Below are 19,326 nucleotides of genomic sequence, written 5' to 3'. Positions count from 1 at the left end.
CTGGGCTTCTCTGTCTATGGGAATTCTCCAGGAAAGAATTCTGGAGTGGGTTGCCATTTCCTTCTCCAGGGGATCTTCCAGATCCAGGGTTAAATCCGGGTCTCCTGGCTGCAGGTAGTCTCCTGCATTGCAGGCAGATTCTTCACCAACTGAGCTCCCAGGGAAGCCCGTGGCCATATGATGATAGGTGGTCTATTAAGATCTTGGATAAACTGCAAAATCACCTTAGTCTCTCCAGAGCCCTCCTCTGTCCTGGAATGAAATTAACTAAATGTGGTGAGGCCACTTTATCACTTCCTACCTTGGCCTCATTCTCACAGTTTAGAGGAGGAAGCTCACACAGTAGCCCTCGTGAAACCTCATCACTACTGGTCTGAAGTACTGGCCTGCAGCTTTGACTGAAACACAGTGAAAGCAGCAAATGCTATTCCGCCCCAAATAACTAAAAAGATCCAACCCCTCCCCCAGCCTCACCTGCAACTAAAGTCCAAGCTGAACCCACAAAACCCAAGTGCTACATACAAGTGCCTCAGCTCACCCACAGAGCCCAGCAAGGACCATGAATCTTGCGCTTGGCGAGGCCTAAGCCCGTCGCCAATAGCTGAGTCTGGTGGAGTCACTGGTCTATGCGCTGGGCCACCACAAGCTTCACAGTCCCCCAAGGACAAAGCAATAAATGTTTCCCTTTCTACTGAGGGAAAAACTTAAATGAGCAGTAGATACCACAGAAACAGAAATAAGATGTAAATGAGAACTATTCATTGATAAAAGCTAATATACACTGGAAAGTGTGGCTGAAGCATGCAAGTTCTCCTCCTGTTCCCCTCCACCTCCAAAAAATACTGTAAGCCTCCCCCTCCTTGAGGCCAGCAGCTGCTCTGTTTAGTCTACCCAATATATGAGAGGACAACAGAAAAACATCACCCTCTCTGCAAGTAAGCAGGTCTCAAAGAGCAGATCCAGAAGAGGCTGAGTCACATAGAGCCAGGTGTTCCTCTAACACGTTAACAGAAGTTCTTCCACAGGGAAACAAAGTATAGGAAAGGAGATGATCTTGCAAAATAGACCCCTCCTATAACTTCAGCTGTTTGTTATACATTCCGCACCTAATCAGAGTTTGAATTTAGTATGAGTTCAGTCAACTGAAAGAATGAACTCTGCTTCTGAATGAACAAAATATGGCTTTACACTTGCGAAAGTTAACAGCATCATATTAAATAGCTTGCACTCCTAAGAGATACAAGCCAAAACAGTAGGAGGTCTCAATTGCAAGGAAACAGACTGAGTATAATCCAATCTCTTAGGAATGTTCATCTTCGGCATCAAGTCCTTCTGCTGTTTGGCTCAGGATGGTTCTGTGCCAAGACTCACAGATGGCTCAGGTAATGCTATTACAGGTCTTGGATGAAGATGTTGGCAAAGATGAAAGATTGCCAGATACTAAACTAAGTTTGACACAAGAATGTGCCCTCTTCTCTTCAGACTTGCCCTCACTGACATGAAAGATTATATAAGAAAAAAAGCAAGCAAGATCTTAATTACAAGATACATGCGAGTTTTATAAAGGCCCTTGGAAAACCCCTAGACATTTAATTTCATAGAGCAATTTGAAATCACAAACGCTTTTAACAAATTAGACCTAAGATTCTTCTCTGTTGTGATTATTGCTAATAATAAGTTACTATTATACATTCCTAAAGATTTACTGAGTGCTCCATGCTGGGCTCTGTGCTGGTCCCAGGAATTTAGCAGTGGAAAAAATCTCCCTGGGCCCTGCCATCACAAGGCTTAGGTCTACTGGGGAAAAAACATCAGTCTTTAAGCAAAGATCTCTACCAATGATGAGCTGCACAACAGGAAAACTTAAAAACCAAGAAACAAGACAAATGGCAAGTTTCAAATCTAGAAGAAAAAGAAGTGGTGACAAATTCTGGTAGTGGAAAATATTTACCAACATGGCTATAATAGAATGGGCAAGAAAGAGGGAAACTGAGGATGGAGGGGAGGATCACAGGGGATCCTATTCAGGGTTCTGGACTTCACCCTCAGAGCACGGGAAGCTTTCTAAGAGTAATGAAAGGGTTCATGTGATTAGATTTAAGGATCCTTTTTTCAAGGTTGAAGACAGTAGGAGAATGCACTGGCATAGACAGACCATCAGAGTATACGCCAAGTTGGAGGAGGCAGAGGGCCAAGTGAGAGCAGACGGGAGTTGGGGAGGAGCACAAATGGACTCAAGACAGATGGTGAAGGGTGAGCACTCAACACCTTCCACAGACAAATACTTGACAGTTACCGTGAGGTAGCTACTTATCGGGGCTTCCCAGGTGGCACCAGCGATGAAGAACCCACCTGCCAATGCAGGAGACACAAGAGACGTGAGTTTGATCCCAAGGTCAGAAAGATCCCCTGGAGGACAGCGTGGCAAGCCACTCCAGTATTCTTGCCTGGAGGATCTCATGGACAGAGGGTCTTGGCAGGCTACAGTCCATGGGATCGCAAAGAGTTAGACACAACAACACAGCACAGCAGAGCTACTTATCACCCATTTTACAGGTGAAAAAAACAGATTTAGTCAGGTCAAGTCATTTGCTCATTTAGCAATAAGCAGCTGATATATGAATCAAATCTAAATGACACTAAAGTCCTTGTTTTCAACGAAGACTTTGAAGTCTTGCCCTTTTTTTGTCCATTAGAAATATTTCTCTACAAACCATCTGACAGTATGTTAACAAGAACTGCAAGAATGTTTATATCCTTTGACCTGAAAACTTCATTTTGGAAAATAAAGCTGGAGGAAATAATCCAAGCAGGGAAAGAGGAATAATCTGTACAAGGGCATTTATAATCATACCATTTATAAAAGAAAAGAACTGGAATTATAGCCAAGCTCCCGGGATATACCATAATGGAAAAGAATATTTTAAAAAGAATGCTTATGTATAAAACTAAGTCACTTTGTTATATAGCATATTAGCACAACACTGGCAAATCAACTGTACTTCAATAAAAAATAAATTTAAAAACATAGATGAAACTGAGAGAGAGAGAGATCTGTAAGTAACCCAAGTGACAATTATGTAAACAGGGGAGGACTCATCATCATGTTCACAGCTACATACTACTCCAGTATTACTTTCTATGTGATCCTGAAAAAGGATTCAGTCCTTGCTCAAGTTCTTCAGCTGTAATGATTAAGTTATCTTAATGAATTTCTCAAGCATCTAGGGAAACTGGCATTAATAATACCAACCATAACTGCATTTAGTTGAAGAACTGTTATTACCTCTCTCTAATGTGCATATTGAAAAGCAGAGACATTACTTTGCCAACAAAGGTCCATCTAGTCAAGGCTTTGGTTTTTCCTGTGATCGTGTATGGATGTGAGAGTTGGACTGTGAAGAAGGCTGAGCACCGAAGAATCAATGCTTTGCTTTTGAACTGTGGTGTTGGAGAAGACTCTTGAGAGTCCCTTGGACTGCAAGGAGGTCCAACCAGTCCATTCTGAAGGAGATCAGCCCTGGGATTTCTTTGGAAGGAATGATGCTAAAGTTGAAACTCCAGTACTTTGGCCATCTCATGTGAAGAGTTGACTCATTGGAAAAGACTCTGATGCTGGGAGGGATTGGGGGCAGGAGGAGAAGGGGACGACAGAGGATGAGATGGCTGGATGGCATCACTGACTCGATGGACGTGAGTTTGAGTGAACTCTGGGAGCTGGTGATGGACAGGGAGGCCTGGCGTGCTGTGATTCATGGGGTCGCAAAGAGTCGGACACGACTGAGCGACTGAACTGAACTGGATGTACAAAACTCTGAGGAAGGAACCTGTCATATATCATCTCACCTAACAAATACCCTAACAACATACAGAGTAGACGGTGCTGTTCTCTACAGGCAGCTGAGAGAATAGAGAGGCCAAAGAGTTGCCTTAGACCATACAGCTAATCAGTACCACATCCAAAATCAGGACTCTAAAACCCATGTTCTCTTCACTATAAATGCCACTCCCTGATTATCCGAGGAAATGGAGGTTCAGAGAAATTGAACAAACTAAGACTCAGAGATCAGAAAGCTGGTTAGTGACAGCACAAGAATTTCAATGAAGGTCTCCCAATTTCAATACAGACCTCTTGTTATATCACAGTTGTCATATGAGAAATCACCGATAGATAAAACTATACATATTAAATCACGTTTAAGCCACAATATTCTAAAGCTTGGATTCAACTGACCTAAAGAAAACATCTGCAGAAAGACAGAATACAACAGAAAAGAAAAATATGCAAAGGCTAACAAAAGGTTATCCATTCAAAAAACTGTAGGAAAAGCCCTGTGTCAAGAAAAGATTACATGGGGTGGGAGAGAGAGGACCTCCCATTATTACTAAGTGCCTACTCTGTCCTAGTACTGTGCTGGCTATTTTGCCCAACAGAATTTACTTCCTCTTTGCACCACTTTGCAGGAAGAATCTTATTTCACAAGAAAGACAACTAAGATGGTGAGAGATTAAGGGATTTGCCCATAGTCACAGCCCAGGTGGTATGATGTGAACCCAGGCCAATCTGATACTGAAGTTCACATTTTTTCAATAAACCACACTGCCTCCCACTGCAACACAATTGGTAGAATTATTTTTTTTTGCATTCTGTGATTAAAATGAAGGACAGAATAATATCTGGCATTCTTGTCCAAGCAATATTAAGGCTAATGTTATTAAATAGTCATGCAACAGCCATTCATACGAGCACTCACTCTGTACCATGTATGACTTGGGAACATAAAGTTGAACAAACGGTCCCCAATCCCATGGAACTCAGAGTCTAGGAGAAATAACGCTTTTGTGCCACCATTAATGAATATCCATATTCTTGGCAATTTGGGACACATCTGTGATATCTCTTTTGAAATGGCAAAAGCTCAGCTCTCTTAGGAGCTGAGTAATTCTGGATGGCTAAATTTCTAGATAGAATTTGCTCTTTGAAGCATGAGATCTTTGACTTCACAACTTTTCTTATTTAATCATTTCTCAATGCTTTTGTCAATTCTCTCAGGACATTCTGAGTTCCAAAACCTGAGATCTTGTGCTCCCCATTCTCACTGATTCCCTTTTACTATTCTGTCCAATGAATGGACTGATAGATGGATGGGAGTGAATAAGATCTTCATAATAAGTACCTCACATAAGCAATTCTGAACTCAGTCACTTTGCAATCTTAGAGAGTTTTTCTGGTTTGTTTTTAAGGAACAATACAATTTAAACTTATCTTGAAGTTCTGGGTCATTATTAGCATTGTGATTTGAGAAAAAAAATAATGTGCTATGATTCAGGAAACCAAGTAAACTTGGGAAAACTGATGCATATATTAGGGGTCTTAGACTGATCATTTTTAAAATGAAGGAGCTGAACTAAAATTACCTCTGAGGTGTCTTCCAGCTCCACAACCGTATAACTCTTTGAAAAATAAAATCAGTTACTATAATGGTCGATTCACACAGAACCATCCTTTCCCTGAGCCTTATGCAGTATGTGAATTAGTTTGGCTGCATTCTCCATAGTCCAAGATGCACATGGTTTCTGAGCTCCTGAGTCCATGATTTACAGTTTTGACTCCTGGCCTAACTTTCAGTTCTCTCTTCTCATTTTAACTTGCAACCTGTAATTTCCTTGAACTTGGAGGGGGAAAAAAAAAAGGCTTAATGAAAGGAATGGAATCTACATTTATTGAGTATCTTCCAAGTGCCAAATAAAATATGCATGACTTTAATTAATTTAATCCTTACAACACTGCAAATAGGTATTATCTCTATTTAATAAGTGTGGAAACCCAAGATCAGAGTCATTAAGTTGCCCAAGGTTGTAAGTGGCATAGCCAGGGTTCAAAGCCAGGCTGATGTCTCCAAGGCCCACGTGCTTTCCACTACACAATGCCATGTATTAGAATAGGGAGTAAATTAAAGGTCCTCAGCCTTGAAGTCAGAATCTAGGAACTCTCCCTAATGATTACATAAATTACATTTAGCTTATTACAAGTACATGGAGTTTAAGAAATTCATTTTCCCTCTTCTTCTGTAGAGAAGGGCTTTATTAGTATTATTTATTATTATTTTTAAGTGCACTTTTTTACTTAGCTTATTTTATATAAAACCCAGGAGGGCTTTAGGTAGTTATCAAATGAACAAGAATACCAAAAAGCTTAGTGCTAGCTAGGTGAGAATTTATATATATCATTTAAACCAGTGAATCATTTACTAAACATAGAAGGGAAAAATTAAATCCTTTACCAAATTTTACTACTTTTATCTTAACTAAGGTCATTAAATGTAACTATATATTTTAAAAGATTAAAAACTCAACAAGCCTCACTATCAGGGCTGCATCAATATACTCAAGAATCCAGCTTCATGTTCTAGAAGTTATCAGGATGAAACAGATAAACAATAATTATATCACATTCTTTCCTTAAACACTGTCTCTGGAGGCACCAAAATCTTTCATGTAGGTGCTCATCCTGAGCTCCAGAAATCTCAGTACCTGCTTCCTCTTCACTGTAGATGAATGACTTATATTCTACTGAATCTCCAAGTATAGTTTATGGGCAAATGCAAGATTCTATTTCCAAGTACTCTGTCATTCAACTTCAAAAAGTTGAAGTCAAGCATTTCTTGTGTGGCTGACTATGAACTAAGCTAACAAACTTGAACTAGCCAACAGATGCTTTTTCATATTTGCAAGTCAAATGCCAGGGAATTTAATAATCATCTGCTAAATCTGCACTTTGGAGTATCAGTAAGTGATCAATAATTCTAGATCTACTTTCCTTTGTTAGGCACCACATATGTGATTAAGTGGAAGTTGCACTAATTGAAAGATAACATTACCATTAAAAAAAAAAGGCTCACTAAAATAAGCAGAACTGTTTGCAAGGGGGGACATGCGGCCTCAGTCCTGCTGGGAAATGACAAAAATGACTTGGGAGCTTCTGGTTTGTCGGTTGATGTTCACTCAAACACACCACTGGGTTCTGCAGACCACAAACCAAAAGAAGTACTGCTCATGCAGAGTGCTGAACTTCTCAGAATCAAAGTTTTCATAACACCTGGTTCCCTGGGGGATTTTCATTGATTAAATATTCCCTTCGAGACCCCAACTCCTCTCTTGGGAGTCAGAAGGCCAAAAACTGTATACACGTACTTGGAAAGTTCGTGACAATCACTCCCTCTCATAACAGTGATAATGGTCACCATCACAGGGAGTGGATGTGATGGACTAGGCCAAGGTCAAGTTCAGGAGGGTTGGGTGGTCATGGTGAGAGCCAGGTTAACTTGCAGGGACTGGGGGAGAGTCGGGGACTCAGGGAGTCTGTCTTTAGCAGACTGGAGTCTGAAGCGGGAATGAAAGGAAGCCAGAACATGAGGTATTACAAAGCAGTGAGAAAAGCAGCATCAGGCCGCAGTGAAGCTGGACAGTGAACGCAGGCTGCGGTGCTGACTTCAGCAGCTCTCTTCAGCTCACATGCAAGAACAGGAAAGCCTGTGGAGCAGGGGGCTCAGGAACGCCCCTCTGAAGTCACAGAAGGCGAAGGGAGTGTGGGTGAAAGTGGCTGGCTGCAGATCCAGACCGGACTAAGGAATACACAGCCAGGGGCAAATGGACCAGGGAAGGAGGAGTGGTCAATCAACTAAAGAGCACAGGGAGGATGAGGAAGGGTTCAGACAGGTGTGAGGGCGGGAGAGGTGGCCAGCCAGGAGGTTGGAGGGAGAGTGAGCAGGCCTCCACATCCTGTCTCTCACACACACACCCCACCCAGTTTTCTTTCACAAACCTTCTTCCTCTCTAGTAACCACTCGGCATCTGTCCTCTTCCTGGTCTCGTCTCGTCTCATCCAGTTGCGGGCACTTTTGCACTGACCTTGTGGCATCCAGTGACTTACCTTCTTTCTGCATTTTTGCAAAGGCCTCCCTCCAAGATCAAACCTGCTTTCTCCCAGCCCCTCAAAAGCAGAAATTCCCTATAATTTACCTTTATGCCTTCAGTGCCCTGCACACTGGGGGAGGCACTAGATAAATGTCTATGGAAAGAAATACCATGAGCCAGGCACACACGCAATCCACTTTGTGCCATTAATGTCATGCCCTGCACATCAGCAAATTAACAGTGCATCCAAAAGAGCATCACTCACCTACCAAATATTTGCCATGTCCATCATTCTAACTCACGAATCCCTTCCCATCCCCCTGTCTTATAAGGGCATGTCCGAGGTAAAATCCATGCTCTAGACTGAAAGCAACACAGGGTCAGGGACTGAGTTTTATTCACCTTCGAATCCTAAGCATCTACTACAAAGCCCAATATTTAGCAGACAAATGGATAATTGATTCATCAATCAGTCATATGTACAAATTCCCATGAAAACAGAACCAAACAGAAAGCAGAAGAGCTCTGAAATTACCAAAAAGCAAATAATCCACAAACTAGATAATCAGACTCTAAAATGACTGAAAACTGCTTTTACTATTTTAAATACAGAAAACTTCAGTACCAAAATAATGTCACTTTACGTTTTCAGAGTAGGCCTTGCTTTCTCCGAGCTCCTGAAATTCACCATCCATCAGCAAAGCTAGGCACCAGGAATGGGAAACTTCACTGAATTTGGAATTAGGACAGCTGGACTCAAGTCCTGTCTTTACCACTTCCTGTCTGTGACCTTGAGAAAAGTCCTTCAGCCACTGCACATCTCAATTTCCTTCTCTGCAAAGCAGAGATAAGATCTTGTTCTTCCTGCCTCTTAGACCTAAGAGGATCAAGGAGGTAAGGGGAGGAGGAAGGAAATAAAATCTTGCTGAATACCTACTATACCCAGACATTTTACATATAATTCTCACCACAAGCCTGCAAAGTAGATTTTTACTATTTCTAGCCTATTATAGGAGGAAATTGAGACTCAGCAAGGAAACTAACAATTTTATGAACTTGGGAAAAGTTAAGTGCCAGAGGTGGGATTCAAATATTTCTGGCTGGTCCCAAAGCTCTCCTTGTGAAAGATTAAATGAAATCTAAATATGTGTAAAAAAATTTTACAATTTTGCTGCTTTTTTTTTTTACAATGTGCTGCTTTTTAGCAAATTACCATATATGTAAGTATTTTCTATCATTGCTTTAAGTATGGAAGGTGGAGACAAAGAGAAGCAGCTATTTGCTAAGGCCACATGTCAGAGACAGAGATGGGGCCAGAACCTGGGTCTCCTGACTTCTGGCCTGAAGTCTTTTCATGAAACCACACCACCCCACACCCCCAGGAAAACGCTCCTGACATTACTGGGCACAGAGGCATGATGCTTGTTTTTTCAGACCAGCTGTTACAGATCTATTTTAGGACAAGCACTTTGAAAATCATGGAAGGTGAGTATCAAGTGTTTCATTAAATATTCCATATTAATTGACCCTTTAGAGAACTCCCATGTGAGCAGCATATGCTGCCAACTTCCTGTTAAGCAAAGCCACTGAGAAGCTGACTACACTTCTTGCAACACATATTTTGAAAGCACATTCAGACAGCAGCACAAAGTGCAATTCGAAAATAGTTTTCCATGAAAATCAGAAGTAGCTACTACTTCTCTGGCCGTGCTTCTGTCCATTAAATGCTCATGACTGGGGAAAGGCAGAATGTAAATTTGTGACTGTCCTTAATTCCAAGCAGGGTCTGTGTTAACAGAGGGAAAAGAAAAAAGAGTGGGATATAATATTCCAAATAACAGCTAACAATAGATGTCTGTGAATTTATAAGAAGAATGGTTATAATATGGAGGGTGGGGGAAGGGGGGAAGAATAATCATGTGAAAACATGCCATGTAAACAATGGTATTCTGCCCAGGGAAATGTGAGCAGTCCTGACCCCACTCAAGAGCAGGGCATTAAACTACGTCCTGGAGACCAGCTGTCACAAGGCACGGTGTTAAAAGGCCAAAAAGGACCTGCTATACACTCATTGTCTCCTTTCCTCTTGTTACCTTTCCTCAGCTTTTCTGCCTTTATTTCCTTTCCCCATCAAATACCTGTCAAAAGCCTCTCTCCCATTTTACACTGATACATGTGATAAATATGACTATAACCATCCAGTTGATACATTCAATTGTTGTTTAGTCTCTAAGTCCTGTCTGATTCTCTTGCAACTCCATGGACTATAGACTGCCAGGCTCCTCTGTCCATGGGATTTCCCAAGCAAGAATACTACAGCCGGTTACCATTTCCTTCTCCAGGGGACCTTCCGGACCCAGGGATCAAACTTGCATCTCCCACATTGGCAGCCGGATTCTTTACCTTTGAGCCACCAGGGAACCCCGATTCAATACCCTAAACCAAAGTTGCTACTCACCATGCAACTTCATATGGCGGTGCTATGTTCAAGAGCCACAGAATCAATCAGAACATTCTTCTGCAGGAATGCCACAAGAGCAAAAGACAGAGGAAAAAAGAAAAAGTCCTCATAGCTCACTTTCAGATTTGCCAATAGCCTTGCACTTGGGATCTCAGTTCACTTTAAATGTTTTCATTCTAATCTTGCCTCTATCACGAACTACTTGTTAGGACAAGTTACTAACTCTTCTTAGCCTTGAAGAGTATCACGAGGATGAACAGCAGTGTCCCTCTCCTGGTGTTGTGATGACTGGCTGAGATAATGTGAGCAAAGTGTTAACACATTGCCTGGCATGTTTCTGCAAAAGCAGTAGTAATAATCATCGTAAACATAGTTAACATTTATTGAGCATTTGTTATGTGCCAAACACAGGGATAATTAGTTCATTTGGTCCTTTCAACCACTCTAGGAGGTAGGTTCTTTTATTAAGTCTGTTTTGGAGATGAAGAAGTTGAAGGACAGACAGGTTCAGGCACTTTCTGGTAGTCACTCAGGGGGAAAGCAGCAGTATGTAGCAGAGTAATGTTATCCGCTATTGTTAGTAATGCTGCTTAAGGAACAGATGTTTCTGGTTTGTAATGACATAGTGCTCAGCACATAGTATTACATTTTATACAGGTGTGTTTGACAAGGTAGTAAAGAGTTATTTTCAAAAATACATCAATAAGTTTCACTAATGCCTACTTATGTATGCAAGAAACGTATGAGTCCCTGGGTCAAATTCTAGAGATTTATATAAATGAAAAAGCCTATGATAGCCTCAAGCAGGCTCACAGCATGGAAGGGATAAAGATAAGAAAAAGCTTGCAAAACAGTGCCAGGAATGCTGCCCTCCACCCCTGTACACTGGGTGGCACAAAGTGTCAGTGGCACAGAATGGCACAAAGCAGTAAGCAAGCCACACACATGGGAGGGGTAGGGTGACCCTCACTGCAAAGGGCCCTTGAACCAAATCTTCACTCAGACTAATGAGAAAGGGCATTTCACGTGGAGAAATGGGCAAACGCAAAGGCAGAGAGACATTTATCAGCACAGTTCATTTGAGAAGCCACAGAAAGGTCAGGAGCAGAGTTGAGAAAGCTTTCAGACATGAAGCAGTACCAGCCCATGGGCCCCTAAGTGCTTACTGAGGAGCTTGGATTTTATACCATGGTCCATAGGAAACCATTAAACAGTTATAAGGAGGTAGACGGCAGACCTGCCCTAGTAGTTCAGGTTAAGCTTTAGGAGTCCTTACTCATTCTCCATCACTCCCGACGGTCATGGGCAAGTCTTTGTGTCTCTATCTTGAAAACGCATCCTGTGCGTGCCAACAGAAAGATCCAGGAGACGATAAAAGACATAGGCAAGCACAGAGATAGGGTGAAGGAGGGCTAACCTTTGCTAGGAGCACTGATAATTCATCCACAGAACACGAGAGAAAGCATCGTCTACGGGTTAGATGCAGGAAGGTGGGAGCCTGAAGAAACTCTCCTCTGACTGTGTCTGTTTTCTCAGAGGGGTAGGAAGCAAGATCACCAAGGTGAGAGGAAGAATGGATACGGAGGTTAAAGAAGAAAAGGCACCAAATAGGCATCTGGGAGAGTCAGAGACTGAATGGTCTAGGGAAATTTTCCAACTGGTCTCATTACCCCTTTATACTCCTAAAAAAAAAATTACTGAGAAGCCTCAGCAGCTTTTGTGTTTGGGAGTTTATCTATCAACACCTAACATATTGGAACTTTAAAACTGAGAAATCTTTAACATATACACAAACATACAATCACAGCAATGACAGCAGCATGTAGCTTGGGGAAAACTCCACTATATACCTGTGAGAAAATGAGAGTGAGAAAAGGCAAATAATGTCTTAATATTATTTTTAAAAGTTTGACCTTAGGGAAAAACTAAAAGCATTTGAGGGGCTATCAGAAGTCTCCCTCATAACTTAGTTGGTAAAGAATCCACATGCAATTCAGGAGGCCCTGGTTTGATTCCTAAGTCGGGAAGATCCACTGGAGAAGGAATAGGCTACCCACTCCATTATTCTTGGGCTTCCCTAGTGACTCAGCTGGTAAACAATCCGCCTGCAATGCAGGAGACCTGGGTTCAGTCCCTGGGTTGGGAAGATCCTCTGGAGAAGGGAAAGGCTACCCACTCCAGTATTCTGGCCTGGAGAATTCCATGGACTGTATAGTCCGTGCGGTCACAAAGAGTCGGACACGACTGAGTGAGTTTAACTTTCACAGAAGTCTCCAGATCATACTTAAATAATGTGTGGTCTAGAGAAATGTAATCAGGTGGCTGAGTCACCTGAGGCACCTACCTGAGGACAGGGATGCTGAATTTAAAGTGAGTGCACATAGGAGGCATAGGTTTTCCTCCACTGGGTTCAGCAGCTGAGCTGCAGGCAGAAAGAGGAGAGCTGTATTTAACCAGGGTTGTATTTTAAACAGATTGAATATCCCTACCCAAGAGAAGCTAAGGAAGTAGCTACAATGGCCATGGTATTTAAGATGAGCAGGAAGGAAATGAAGACATGAAGGCAGTGAAGAGGTGGTAGGACCAAGAGTTCAAAAGATTACTGAATTTTAGGTATTAGTAGAATAATCCAAAAAGGAAGGATTAGTAAGAGAGTATGATGCTTGAAACAGAATACAGAAGGTAACTGGTAACAACTTCAGACTCAACATCCAAACTGTCTATCTGCCCTTCTCTCTGAAATCTGCACCTCCTCTCTATCCCCCTAGTCACCCAAGCCTAAAACTTGAGGCTCATCCTGGATACTTTCCACTCTCACTGCATCTAAGTGGTCCCAAATCTGATCCATTACAACTCTTCATCATCTCTCATCTTTCTTGCTCCTCCCTGTGCCTTCACTCCAGCCCCTTCTCATCCAGCGGCCTCATCTACGCTTGACTGAACTTCAGCAGGAGTTTTACTCACACCCAGCTCCATCCTGCCCAATTCACCCTTCACTCTGCTGTGGAAGAACTTTCTATGGTGAACTCTGATCATGTGATCTTCATGCATCCATCTATTCATGAAGAAACTATAACCTCAGAGATGGGGACATAAAATAGACAGATATAGGCTATCATCATGAACACCAGGTCCATCAGAGTATGAAAAGGAGGTAATAGCACAGTGTCATGAAATAATACAGAGGATACACACAAAAAAGGCAACAAAATAGAAAACTCAAAAATTCTCAAGGTGTTTATAGAAAAGCCAGTGAAAAAAGTTAAGAAAGAACATAAAAAATACATGAGAACCAGAAGAGTGTAGTGTAGTAAGAATTAGAATTTCAGGACAGAAGTAAAGTCAATAATACAAATTACCACTGCAGGTTTAAGGGAAAAAAAAATAAGAATATGTTTTATTTGAAACTTAGGATCCTATTAGCAGTGATCTACACTGGATCAACCCTATTTGCATTACAAATATGATATAATTTTCTCCATCTTAGGGGAAAAAAAAAGGCACTGTCTCATTTTCTTCACCCTGACAGACACAGGATTGTACCTTACCAGTAAAGCTTTGGCACGCCAATCCTTTATCCCAGGCTCTGGTTCCTAGAGGGCCCAGGTTAAGCCATCAAGTATGCAGACAGACTAAGTGCTTAAGATGCCTGAGCTACTTCACATGAAAAGATCTTGATTGGTGTCCAATTTAAAATTATGCTGGCCAAAAGAATAAGCCAACAAATGGCAAAGAGGTTACTGACTCCTGAGAAGAAAGACTAAATAATGACATTATTCTGAACTGACTGGCTAAAAATGTACCGGCACACCACTTTGTTTGGACAAGGATAGCCCTTTTTTCCCCTCAACCATATAACCCAGTAATCTTCACACAGCAGTACCTGGCCGTAGGGATGCAGACTTCCATTTGGAAAGCACATCTTAATATAATTATGGTTTTCAAACAATGTACAGTTATGTATAGCAGAAATAAACTTCTCTTTAAGCAGTAACAGCCATAAAAACCCAACTGTGTAGGTGAAAAAGACAATCATTGTAATATCAGTTGTAAATAAACCAAATACTAATTGGAAAAAAAAAAAACAACCAACTGTGTGTTAGGAGCTTTGAAGGAAATCCTGGGGACAAAAGTGGTGAATTCTTTAAGAAATGCTACATTACCAACGCTTAGTACTCGGTGAAAAATATTATGTTGGGGAAAAACACATGGACATCAATGACTGAATTGAAATGATATTCAGCAGAGTAGCCATCAGAATGAGAAGTTTTAGGAACACATTAAATATATTTCATATGTGTATGTTAGTCGCTTAGTCATTTCTGACTCTTTGCGATCCCAAGGACTGTAGCCCGCCAGGCTCCTCTGTCCATGTCTCCAGGCAAGAATACTGGAGTGGGCTGCCATTCCCTTCTCCAGGGAGATCTTCCTGACCCAGGGATCAAATCAGGTCTCCCACACAGTGGGCAGATTCATTACAATCTGATCCACCGTGGTGTAAGGGCAACCCACTCCAGTTTTCTTACCTGGAAAATTCCATGGACAGAGGAGCCTGGTAGGCCACAGTCCATGGGGTCACAAAAAGTCAGACACGACTGAGCAACTAACACTTTCTGGTTAAATATATTTCACTTATATTTTTTTATATACATACACATCTTTTCCACACATACACATATATACAACTGTGCCATACGATAAAATTTGTCTAAATCTAAAAGAGCTCTTGTAATTGGTATTACATAAAAATTCTATATAAGAAAATAACTGTTTTGATCCCTTTTCCCCTAGTAGCCACTATCCCATTTACCTGCTCTCTCTACAGCAAAATTACCCCCAAGCACATGACTACCCTTGTGGTCTAGATCCCCTATTTGTCCTTCTTCTCCAGAGAAGTGTTTGCCCATCACACCCCAAATCTGTTTCCACCAAGGTCACTCAAGAATTTCATATTGCTTAATAGTCCATCTTCAATCCTGTTTTCACTTAAACATTTAACGTATCTAATCAGTCCTCCTAGAAGCACTTTATTCACCTGATTTGCTCAAACCACATTCTGCTGGCTTCCCCTCCTACCTTGTGGCCATTTTCTCTCAACTCCTCTACAGGGTCTCATCTCTCTACCCTTGACACATGGGCAAGCCCCAGGGCTCACACCTCTGATCTTTTCTTTGGACACTACTCCCTACGTGATACCATACACTGCCAGGATTTTAAATACCATCTATACTCTGATGACTCTGAACTTTCTCTCTCCATCTCCAACTTCTGCAGTTGCCTGGTCAGCATCTACATGCCTGATGGACATTTCAGACAGAACTAATTCCACATCATCCTCCCCCTCTCTCCCATCTTCTCCATCTCAGTCAATGAAGACTCCATCAGTTCAGTTCCCCAGGCCAGAAACCCTGGAGCCATTCTTGGCTCTTCTCACACCTGCCATCTGATGCTGTCAATAAGTCTTTGCCGGCTCTACCTCTAAAATACACCTAAGGCTGGATTCTTTCTCACCCCTGCCCTGCTATCACTCTGGTCAAAGCCACCATCATCACTGCTGGAATGACTGCCCGAGCCTGACTCTTCCATCCTGGCTGCTCTGCCATCTACTCTCAACATGGCAGCCAGAATGACCCTACTGAAATTAAATCAGGCCACGTGATTCCTATTTTACTCAGGGTGCAAGTCTTAAGTCCTCCACAGCCCACAAGTGCTAAAAATCTAGTTGCCATCTTCTCTCTGACCTCATCCCTACCACTCCTTCCCATACTCACTCTCCTCTAGCCATTGGCCTTCTGGCTGTTCCCCCAGTTTACCTGTCATTTAAATACCCCTTGTGACCTTAGCACTTGGGTGTTCCTTCTGCCAGGAACTTGCTTCTTCCAAACATCCACAATCCTGCCTTCTCACACTCCCTTCAGGTGCTGCTCAGTTGTCAGATCCTCAGAGGAAGCCTTTCTTGACTACCTTCTATAAAATCAAATCACATTTCCCTCTAGACCCTTACCCAGGCTCACATCTCTCCAGAGCCCATCACATTATATACCCGTTTATTTATTGTTCCTCACTAAAATATAAGTCCTTTTAGGGCAGGGACTCTATTAATAGAGTTTACTGCTCCAAGCCAGTACCTAAAACAGTGTCTGGTACATAGTAGGAACAAACTATTTGTTGAAGGAACCCTTGAAAACTGAATAAGTCATTTTAAGAAAATTTAAACTTTACCTATACTGTACACAGGGGTCAGTAAATTTATCAAATGTGTTATTACCATCCTAAGACAAAGCAAAATTACAAAATAATAAGACTAGAGAAACTGCCTGCAACGCAGGAGAACTGGGTTCAATTCCTGTGTTGGGACGATCCCCTGGAGAAGGAAATGGCAACCCACTCCAATATTCTAGCCTGAAGAATCCCATGGACAGAGGACCCTGATGGGCTACAGTCCATGTGGTCACAAAGAATCGGATACAACTGAGTGACTAACCCTAAGATTAAGATAATTTCACTGACATTACATCCGTGGTTGATTACAGGCATTTATGGAGACCTTCTTAACCACCAAAAGTGACATCAAGCCCAAAACCCAGTCTTCCACAAAGCACCTCCCCAGTACAAATAGCACAGGAAGGCTCTTCTCTTCCAGAATCATGGATATCCTTGGTATCCTATCTAGAACACTGCTTTGGATGAAAAGTAAATCTGTCTAGTATATACAGAAATCAGATTTCACAGATTGTGTGGATTTTCATGGATCATCTGGGTTTTAACTTTTATTCTTTATAATAAAAGGAATATGTTAAGTATATAACTAAATGTGATTAATATTTAGCACTTTAATAAAATAAAATCTAAATCAGAGTTTAAAAAAAAAAAAAAAACCTATATTGAACTGAAGAATATTCTCCTCTTTCAATACAAGACCCCCAAAAGGCTGAGGTCCATAGCCAAAAACAATTACTAAGTAAGAGAATCTAGATCCCATTTATAATTTTATTTTGGAGGACAGTTGATTAAGACTCCAAGATTCAGACCTAAAATTGTTTAATTATTTGAGGGTTATCATTTTTTAACACAAATAAGGTAGAAGACTAAACAAGAAAAGTGGATGAAATCCCATTCATTGGAGATAAACATTATTAAAAGAGGCTACTCATTTTAGCCTTTCTGAAAAATTAAAAACAAGCAATAAACAAGATACTGATACACTAGAATTTCTAGTGTCAATATCTGTTCATAACAGTCTCAAATACCACAAAACTCTGAAGTGAGAGTCTCCAGTTATTTCCTGGCTTAGAAGATCAGGTGCTAAAAGAGTCTATTTCAAATTAATACCTTCAACAAAACTTAAGCCAGGTAGACAGAATGAGTCTTAGATATAGCAAAAGCCACAAGAACTAGTAATAGCAACTCTAAATTCAGAACAGTAAGGTCTGCTGGGACATATGTCAGAGTTTCACTGAGTTATTAGATTAATCACTATAGTGTATGAATTGAGCTGACAGATTAGGAGCCTTATAACCAGAAGCAGACGGACCCTTCACCAAGAAAGACAGGAGTAGTTAGAGGCAGAAATGTCAGCCCAAACGAACTTGTAGACCTTGCAATTGATGTTTAGAATTTTGAGTGTAACCTTTTACCCTTAATGTGACAATAGCAAAAAAAAAAAAAAAAAAATGTTTTAAGTAATTTTGCTAAAAGTGAACACTTATTAAGTGCATAGTATCTGCCAGGCACAGAAGATATATTAAGTATGTCAATGAATTATTTAATGAAAACACTACTAAGTCTCATTTAAAGATTTAAGGACAACTTACATAATACAAGATCACCTGTGCAGCACTCAGCTGTTCAGCAACCTTCCCTCTGCAATGTGGCCAAGAATCAGGAAGACAGCAAAAAGAGACATCACCGTATTCAGGTACTAGCCTCCCATGGTTCATTTTTGGAAGAAGTCCAGACTCGCAGAAAATTGTTGTTTAGTCACTAAGTCATGTCCATAGAAAATTACTGCAGAGAATTTGGACCTAGGAAGCTCAGGGTTAAGAACCCCAAAGCACAACAGCCTAAGGAATTCAACTGTTTAGCTCATTATAACATGGTGACTTATCTGATAGAATAGTGTAGAAATTCCTTTAGGGCAAGGATCCTGAAGTGTTCACTGTTGTATTCCCAGTAAGAAATAGAGTTCTTAGAGCAGTGTACGAGCCCAATTTTCATTAATGATGCTTATAATGATGATTCTTTGTCGTCAGAAATATTAAATTACATCTACTATATTCTACAAGGAGAACAAAGAGCAAAAACACATTTGAAAAAATTTTCATCCATTGTTAATATTGAAGTAAAGGTTAGAAAGTTGAAACAGAGAGAACATCAACTGTCAAAAACACTTGATTACTGAGAACCACTTAATGAACAACCCCCAAGGGTTCAGTTGCAGGATACATACCATACTACCTGCTGGTGGACCAAAACATCCTAAGGCCGTAGGCCAGGTGGAAAATGGGGATCTTCAGACTGGATAATCAGTTGCAGCTCCCTAGAGAACTCTGTGCAAAGCAGCAACTTCCAGCTTAATGGAAGTCTGTTAAATCCTTGGACAGGATATTCCGAACTGTGACAACTCTTAAGGGGTCCATGGAGTTAGCCAACACCACCCCGGAATATGGGAGAGTATGAAATAAATTATCTCACTTCTAAAACCATATGGTTCTCACCACTTACAAGCCTGTTCTTTCTTGGGAACCACTAACCAGCGGGTTGAAGGTAGACGGGCAAGGTACGCAGAACTGGAGGTGCAGACGGGCCCTGATGAAACGCTGACATCCAGAAGAGAGGAATGTGCGTGCTCTAACTTTACAAACATAATTATTACATTATCTCGAGTCTGCATTATATAAAGTTCTGCTGTAAAAGGCACTATTCTGGTTGCTAAGTAGCTGAGGCTC

At 41.2% G+C, this 19,326-nt stretch overlaps 1 protein-coding gene across 19 annotated transcripts in view; it reads right to left on the bottom strand.

Moving 5' to 3' along the window:
* VAV3 (vav guanine nucleotide exchange factor 3) overlaps positions 1–19,326 on the bottom strand; it is a 645,240-nt gene that overhangs the window by 413,120 nt on the left and 212,794 nt on the right. Inside the window, exon 1 of one of the 19 annotated variants that reach the window (XM_055584925.1) lies at positions 18,828–19,015. The exons of the other annotated variants lie outside the window; for them this stretch is intronic. Within the exon in view, the coding sequence (XP_055440900.1) occupies positions 18,828–18,830 (3 nt within the window). The 5' untranslated portion in view covers positions 18,831–19,015. Of the gene's footprint in view, positions 1–18,827; positions 19,016–19,326 lie in introns of those variants that run through there. 19 annotated transcript variants of the gene reach the window in all.

The sequence above is a fragment of the Bubalus kerabau genome, chromosome 6 (assembly GCF_029407905.1).
Source record: "Bubalus kerabau isolate K-KA32 ecotype Philippines breed swamp buffalo chromosome 6, PCC_UOA_SB_1v2, whole genome shotgun sequence".
Taxonomy (NCBI): domain Eukaryota; kingdom Metazoa; phylum Chordata; class Mammalia; order Artiodactyla; family Bovidae; genus Bubalus; species Bubalus kerabau.
Note: the sequence above shows the minus strand (reverse complement) of the source record. Positions and strands in the feature narration are given on the sequence as shown.